The 7,645-nt window shown below is 58.6% G+C and overlaps 1 protein-coding gene across 1 annotated transcript; it reads right to left on the bottom strand.

Annotated features, from left to right (window-relative positions):
- Window positions 1-1,013: 1,013 nt before the first annotated feature.
- CFAP410 (cilia and flagella associated protein 410) lies at window positions 1,014-7,265 on the bottom strand. Its single transcript, XM_058031075.1, has 7 exons — window positions 7,167-7,265; window positions 6,633-6,651; window positions 6,004-6,050; window positions 5,101-5,330; window positions 3,461-3,629; window positions 3,039-3,132; window positions 1,014-1,913 (listed from the first exon to the last, which is right to left on the bottom strand). Exons 1-7 carry the CDS (start codon window positions 7,241-7,243, stop codon window positions 1,788-1,790), a joined length of 762 nt encoding a protein of 253 aa, XP_057887058.1. The 5' UTR covers window positions 7,244-7,265; the 3' UTR covers window positions 1,014-1,787.
- Window positions 7,266-7,645: the final 380 nt, after the last annotated feature.

The following is a 7,645-nucleotide window of genomic DNA, read 5'->3' on the forward strand; positions in this document are numbered from 1 at the left end:
GTGACTGTGCTCCCAGATTCCCAGCACATCCAGCCCACCCTGAAGAGAGGGCAGAGCCTCCAGAAGCATCCTGCAGGGGAAGGCAGGCTGCCAGGGCCCTGGAGGGGCTGAGCTCCCACTGGGGATGCTGCAAGGAGCAGTTGGGAGCGCCGAGGGCAGCACCAGCAACAGCCAAGGATGTCAAGCACGTAGGCAAAAAACAGCCCAGCTTCTCCAGGAATTGTGTGAGTGTGGCCTCAAGGGCACAGTGATTGCTCCACCAGCCCCACGACCGGGTCCTGATGGACACTTCCTCTGATCACTCACATCCCAGAGAAGCTGGGGGTCCAGCTCACCCCAACAGCAACTCCCTTGTTCCTTGACATGGACAGGCCAGGGGCCTGGGAGAAGACTTGCACTCAGCAGGGTGAGTCTCCCAGGCCCTGGATGTCAAAGTCTGGGACATCATAAATCACACAAGCACAGCTGGGTTTAACGCAAAAGGCAAGAACAAAGGTCTTTAGAGGAGTTAAAGACATCAGCAAATCTCCCCCTGAGTGATGAGGGTCAAGCTGGGCCTGTTCCCACCAAGGTCAGGCAAACAGGCTTGTGGACACAAGGAGGCTGTCACCATCCCTGAGGAGCATTCCTTCCTGGTAGCACAGCCTGGACACTGCTCAGACAGGGACAGGGGCCATGGAACAGCCACGTCACCAGTGCAGCACTGGGAGACACGGAGGCCTCGTGTCCTGTATCTCAGGGCCACATCCTGCCCAGGTGGCTCTGCACTGAGCTTTGCTCAGCACCTCTCTTGCTGCCTGCCTTTGCTGTGGCTGCAGGAAGGTTGTAGGGCAGCCCAGTGGCCCTGCAGGCAGTGCTGGGAGCAGGCTCACCGTTCCAGAGGCGCAGTGAAGCGGGAAGGCACAGCCCTCCTCCTCCTCCACAGCGCTCACAATGCACTCCCTGAACCAGAGGTAATGGAGCAGTGCCCCCAGCCAGGCCTCTGCTGAACTCCAGCCACCACTCACACAGCCTTGAGGGATAATTGGGTTTATTTGGTATGTCACAACAGTTTAGTTTGCTCTTAACAGCTCTAGAAAACTTGGTAAATGCAGTTTTATCAGTTAAAGAGCAACACCCACCCCGGATGCCTGTCCAAAGCAGGCAGAATGCTCAGGGCCTTTAACTGGGATGTTTCTTTAAGCTGCTCTAATGCCTGCAGGGAATGCTGGGGTGAGAGTACAGCTGAGCATTCAGGATGTGGGAGTCATTCCTGGTTCACCTAGGCTGCTCTGAGCTTCCCTTTGGGCTGCCTGACCGGCAGGCACTGCATGCACCAGGAAGGACCTGAGGAAGTCAGCCAGGAGCTGGAAAATAAATTAATAACTGGACATTGACCTTCAGCACCTGCACAGACAGGTCTTGGTGACCATCTCAGGCAATGTCTCCCTGTCAGACTCTACCAAAGCCAATCTCTGTGGTACAAACTGCCCTCAGAGGTGCTGGGCACCCCCAGGCTGGCTGAAGGGTGGAGTCCCTCCCAGCCATCAGCAGGCTCTGCTCCCCCTCAAATCACAGCACCTCTGGCTGCAGCCCTGTTCAGTTCTGCCTTGCTGATTTGCCTGCAGCTCCCACCCAAGAGCCCCAGCCACGCAGGGTACAGTGTCAGAGCCTGCTGCAGTGGCAGGGAATCTCCAGAGAAGCAGCATCCCATGCCATGCCCGAGGCTTTGGCTGCAGCCAGGGGTGTGGGCAGGACAGCACGGCGGGGCTGGGGCTCCAGGGAGGCTGGAAGGGGGGTGGCTGCTGTCACTCCTCCTGCAGCTCCTTCTTCTGCAAGGCCTGGAGCCTCCTGGCCACCGTCTGCTGGATGATCTCCAGCTCCTCTGCGTCCAGTTCCTTCATGAGAAGCAGGATGGCATCCAGGACGTTGCTCTGTGGGGATAAGGCACACACTGCTTTGGACCAGCCAGCCAGGACAAGGACACTCGATTTTCCCTGCTCTCTCTAGGAACTCCTCCACCAGCACCACCACCACGACTGGCAGCAGTTTGGAGCAGCCACCTGCAGCCACGGGACCGGGACTAACACCCACAGCCGAGCCCTCGGGGCAAACACAGGCAGGGAGAGGCACGTGATGAGGCTGGAATGCAGGACAAACCCATCCTCTGCTCTGCCCACGGCCTCTGGCTGCTGGCCACGCTCCAGCCTGCCTTCTGTCAGGAAAGGCACGGCCAGGAGCGGCTGCACTCGCTCTCAGTGTGTGTAGGATGGGAAAGGACAGCCCTGCTCTGAGGAATGAGGAGAGCTGGTGCTCTCTGCAAAGGACCCTTGAAGGTCTCCAGCCCTGCCACCGCCACAGGACCAGTGCCAATGCCAGGTCGTGGCTCTGTCAAATCATGTCCTGAAGAACTCCAGGGAGAGATTCCACAGCCTAAATAGCTGTCCTTCTAGGGAGAATCTTTTGCCCAACATCCAACCTGAGCCTCTTCAGCTGCAATGGGGTACTACTTCTCCCATTTTTAAAGGTCAGAGCCAGTGGGGCTGCTCTAGGCAGCTATGGGTTAGATCTTGCTCTGCTGATTGATGCAATGGCACTGAGTCCAGCACTCTGCAATTCCCAGCTGAACCACCAAAATCCAGATTCATCCAAGGCTACATGATGGAGGGGGCTGAGGAACCACTTAAGTTTCCTGTTAAGCAGCCACTTCCCAAGGTTTGACCTCCTCTTGCTAAAGAAACACTTCCTAATATCCAGTCTGAACCTGCCCTGGCACAGCTTTGAACCATCACCATGTCTTCTATCACTGGATCCCAAGTAGAAGAGCTCAGCACCCCTTCCCCATATCCCCTCCTCAGGAAGATGCAGAGGGGCATGAGATCACCCCTCGGCCTCCTTCTCTCCAAATCAAACAAACCCAGAGCCCTCAGCTGCTCCTGGACATTTCTTCCAGCTCTGTTCCCCTCCTCTGGGGACATCCAAAGTTCTTCACATCCTTCAACACTGGGGCTCAGCCCCGCGTACAAGGAAAAGCAATTTGGTCTTTAAAAGATACTCACTGTCTTCTTGCAGCTGCAGTCTGTCTCTTGAGTGGAAAAGGAGGAGTATTTATCCCTGGGAACAAGCTTCATATCAAGCTCATCCTGAGTTTTGCTTAAAAAAAAGGGAGGAAAAGCAAATGTTATTATGACCAGGTGGGAGAATTGCCAGGCCAATCCTTCCTCATCACAGGCAGCCATGCAAGGAGAATCCAGCTGGAGGACCCCAGGGAATGGAGAGGATCCACTCCTGCCTGCACAAGCAGCTGATGAGCCCAAGCCACCCCCAACAGCAGAACCAGCCCCACAGAACCAGCACAGCTCCACTGCAGCAACCAGCACAGTGGGAAGCTGCACCAGCTGTGGGCCTGGAATGCCAGGCTCCTTTCTTGCTACACACGAATTCAGCATCCCAGCCATGCTGGCAGCTGCCCAGCCCTCACCTGGTGTCCTCCAGGCAGCAGCTGAGCAGCTGGCCCTGGGGCTCCGTGGTGGCTCCAGCGGTGCTGCAGGCGGTGCTGGACCAGCCGTTCTCCAGGGGGCTGCGGGCCGGCGGCGCCGTGATCTCCACGCCATCCACCAGCGCCTGCGACAGCTCCTCCTCTGTCACAGCTGCAAGGGACACAGCAAATGCCTGCTGCTACCCACTGCAGCAGCCCAAGGGGATGGCATCTCTAGCAGGGCAGGTTCTGCTGCTGCAGAGAGTGCAGGAGAATGCTGGAAGCAAGCACCAGCCTCCCAAAGCGAGAAGGGTATCAAGGAGGGATGCAAACGTGCTTTACTATTTCTTGTCTCTGGAGAAGGCTCCAAAAGAAACCAAATTTCTGCTACTGGATGGAAGAAAAAGAAAACAGAGAAGCTTTTCTACAGCAGCAGATCCAGTTATAGAACCTTTGTCTGGCCACAGCAAAGAGAGAGCTCTACAAACCACTAATTAGTGGTACTGTCCAAGCTATAATGAGGCACTCTGTTTTGTTACCATAGGGAAGGGATAGTGAAGGGAAAGGAAGGGAAAAGAGGCTAGGGAAAAGGGGACAGGGAAGGAAAAAAGGGATAGGGAAGGAAAAAAGGGATAGGGATAGGGAAAGGGGATAGGGATAGGGGATAGGGGATAGGGAAGGGAAAAGGGGACAGGGATAGGGAAAGGAAAAGGAGATAGGAAAAGGAAAAGGGGAAGGAGGAAGAGGAGGCAGATGGGAAAGGGGAAGATAAATGAAAAGGGAAGACAGAGAGAAAACAGCTTAGAAGCGCCAGATTTAACTCAACCCCTAACATCCCCTGACTAGCAAAACTCAAAGGATGCCCTCGAGAGGAGCCAACACATCCCCTTTTCCCAGGTGGCACTGGCCTGGGGCTGTGTGCAGGGGACAGAGCCCACCCTGGTGGCCCGGGGCTGTGTGCAGGTGACCAGAACCCACCCTGGTGGCCCGGGGCTGTGTGCAGGGGACAGAGCCCGCCCTGGTGGCCTGGGGCTGTGTGCAGGGGACTGAGCCCACCCTGGTGGCCCGGGGCTGTTTGCAGGGGACAGAGCCCACCCTGGTGGCCCGGGGCTGTTTGCAGGGGACAGAGCCCACCCTGGTGGCCCGGGGCTGCGTGCAGGGGACCAAAGCCCACCCTGGTGGCCTGGGGCTGTGTGCAGGGGACAGAGCCCACCCTGGCAGCCCGGGGCTGTGTGCAGGAGAGAGCCCACCCTGGTGGCCCGGGGCTGTGTGCAGGAGAGAGCCCACCCTGGTGGCCCAGGGCTGTGTGCAGGTGACCAAATCCCACCCTGGCAGCCCGGGGCTGTGTGCAGGGAACAGAGCCCACCCTGGCAGCCCGGGGCTGTGTGCAGGTGACCAAATCCCACCCTGGCGGCCTGGGGCTGTGTGCAGGGGACAGAGCCCACCCTGGTGGCCCGGGGCTGCGTGCAGGTGACCAAAGCCCACCCTGGCGGCCCGGGGCTGCGTGCAGGTGACCAAATCCCACCCTGGTGGCCCGGGACTGCGTGCAGGGGACAGAGCCCACCCTGGTGGCCCGGGGCTGTGTGCAGGTGAGCAGAGCCCACCCTGGTGGCCCGGGGCTGCGTGCAGGGGACAGAGCCCACCCTGGTTGTCGAGTTTCTGCAGGCAGGGCAGGTTGCGCAGCACGGTCATGCGGTAGCGGTGCGGGTCGGGCCCGCAGCAGGGGTTCTCTGCCAGCCACAGCACCCGCAGCCGCGGCAGCGTCTTCAGGTAAAACAGCTCATCCAGGCTCCTGATGTTGTTCCTCCTCAGGTAGAGCTCGCTCAGGTTCTGGCACTGGTGCAGCGGCTCCAGGTCTGAGATGCCATTCACGCTGCAAAGACACAGTCAGAGCCCATCCTGCCCCGTGCCCCTTCCTGCAACTGCCTCACCCCAGCAGGGCACAGCAAGGGGCGTTCAGCCCACGGCTTGTGGCATTTCATCTTTGTCAGCAGAGGGAAGAATTGAAAGAGCCCTTGCTCCACCCTGCTGAGGATGACAAAGAGCCTCTTCTTTCCCCAAACCTGCCCCCTTTTCTGTAGCAGCTCCTCAGACCCACCCAAGGAGAACCCACGTAAGATTCCCAAGTTAAAAGGCTCCAATTCACAGAGATTCGCTCCATGGGATCCCCAGGACAGGTGAAAGTTGAGCATATTACGGAAAGGGAAAGCTTTGAGAGATCCACAAAATATTTCAACAAGTATTTTGGAAACAGGCCACATGGAGAGGCCAAGAAGATCCCTGTCGAAACTATGGAGTAGAATTTCAGGAGCAACAATCCTAACGGGTTTTATCACTTGTCAAAACAGAGAATGTTTTCTCAAGAGCACAGGGAGTAGTGCAGAGGAGCTGCTGAGGAATAATCCTGTCTGTATCTCTGCTGCTTGAGAAATGGGGCACAAAGAGCCAGGCAGCTCACACACACAACCCCAGCAACATGGAAAGAAACAACCCCCAGGAAAAGGTGATTTCCCTGCCCTCTCCAAAGCTGGCAAACTGGCATTCACCTGAACGTGATCACCTCGATGTTGGGCAAATCCCGGCATATTGAAATCTGAGCAGGGAGAGACAGAAACAACAAGTTGGCACTCATGGGGGAAAATATAAATAAACCAAATTGAAATCACAAAAAGCACCATCAGGAATTTGGGTTTGCTTCAGTCTAACCCGAGCTTAACAACACCAGAGATTTTCTGACACAGAGAGTGCAGCGTCAGCAGCTCCTCCAGCCTCTGCTCAGGAGTGGAAGTGCAGATACCAGCCAGTGTCACATTGTTCTTCTGCTCCAGCAACTCTGCAGCCTCCACATGCAAGAAAGGCTCCCTCCCACCCCTGCCAGCCCTCCCCTAGCGACAGAGCCTCATCCAAAATCACCACAGAGGCAGTACTCAGGGTCCTGCTCTCCAAGACTCCATGCTGGGCCTCGGAGAGAAATTTTCCAATGTGGAAACAGCAGCAATCACTTCCTTTTTAATGGTGTGAGATGCTAATCAAGCCTGAAAAGCCCTGCAGCTCACAGGCACCAGGCCAGACCGAAGCCAGGCCCTCCCCAGTGCCCTGCCAACCCCATGGCCTCCACGGTGTCCCTGCTCCAGCCGTGGGCCCAGGCTCCAGCTCTGGCTCCTCCAGTACTTACATCCGTCAGGTGGCTGCCCCTGCAAGAGGAGAGGGGAGTCAGGGAGAGCACAGCTCAGCCTCCCCCTGCACCCCCCACAGCCAGGTTCACAGCCCCAGCCCCCAGCCTGGCCCCACCAAACTGCTCTAGCACAGTCTGCCATGGGCCTTGCTTTGCCTCCCCTTCCCCATCCCGGCCTGACACCCAGCTCCCTCCCTCCATCCTTGTCTCTCCTCCCCATCCCTGACACCCAGCTCCCTCCCTTCACCCTTGTCCCCCCTCCCCAGCCCTGTCTGAACCCCCTCCCCATCTCTGCCCGTGTCCTCAGCCTCACCCCTGCCTATTCCATCTCCATCCCTTCCTCTCCCCTCTCCATCCTGCCCTGCCACCCCTCATCCATCCCTGCCCGTCCCCTCTCCTGATCCCAGCCTGCGCCCCCAGCCCAGGCCTGCCTGTCCCTCCTCCATCACTGTCCTCTCAGCCTCACCCGAGCCTGTCCTCCTTCCTCACCCCTGCCGTCCCCCGGCCCCCTGTCCCTGCTGTCCCCGCGCCCACCAGCAGTTGAGGCGGCGGACGCCGTCGAGCGCGGCCGCCTTGGCCTGTGCCAGCACGGCCGCCCGGCTCAGCCTCATGCCGGGCCGGGCCGCGGCTGCAGGGGCGGCTCCGCTGGGCCCAGGCCCCGCCCGGCCGGGGCGGCTCCGGGGCTGGATTCGCCTCCTCCTCCCCGAGCCGCCGCAGCTCCGGGGCTGGATTCGCCTTCTCCTCCTCCCCGGCACGGCCGCAGCTCCGGGGCTGGATTCGCCTTCTCCTCCTCCCCGGCACGGCCGCAGCTCCGGGGCTGGATTCGCCTCCTCCCCGCCCCGCCGCGGGCCCGGCACCGCCGCTGCCGCAACGGGCGCGCGTTCAGGTGGTTATTGGTGTTTACGGGTAAATGCTATTAGCCGTCTAATTATGGTTTATTAGAGAATGTTTTGTACACAGAGCTACGCCTTTGTGGGTGTATGCTTATGTGGAAGGATCACCATGGAATCGTG

Source organism: Melospiza georgiana, chromosome 10, assembly GCF_028018845.1.
Source record: "Melospiza georgiana isolate bMelGeo1 chromosome 10, bMelGeo1.pri, whole genome shotgun sequence".
In the NCBI taxonomy this organism is placed as follows: Eukaryota; Metazoa; Chordata; class Aves; order Passeriformes; family Passerellidae; genus Melospiza; species Melospiza georgiana.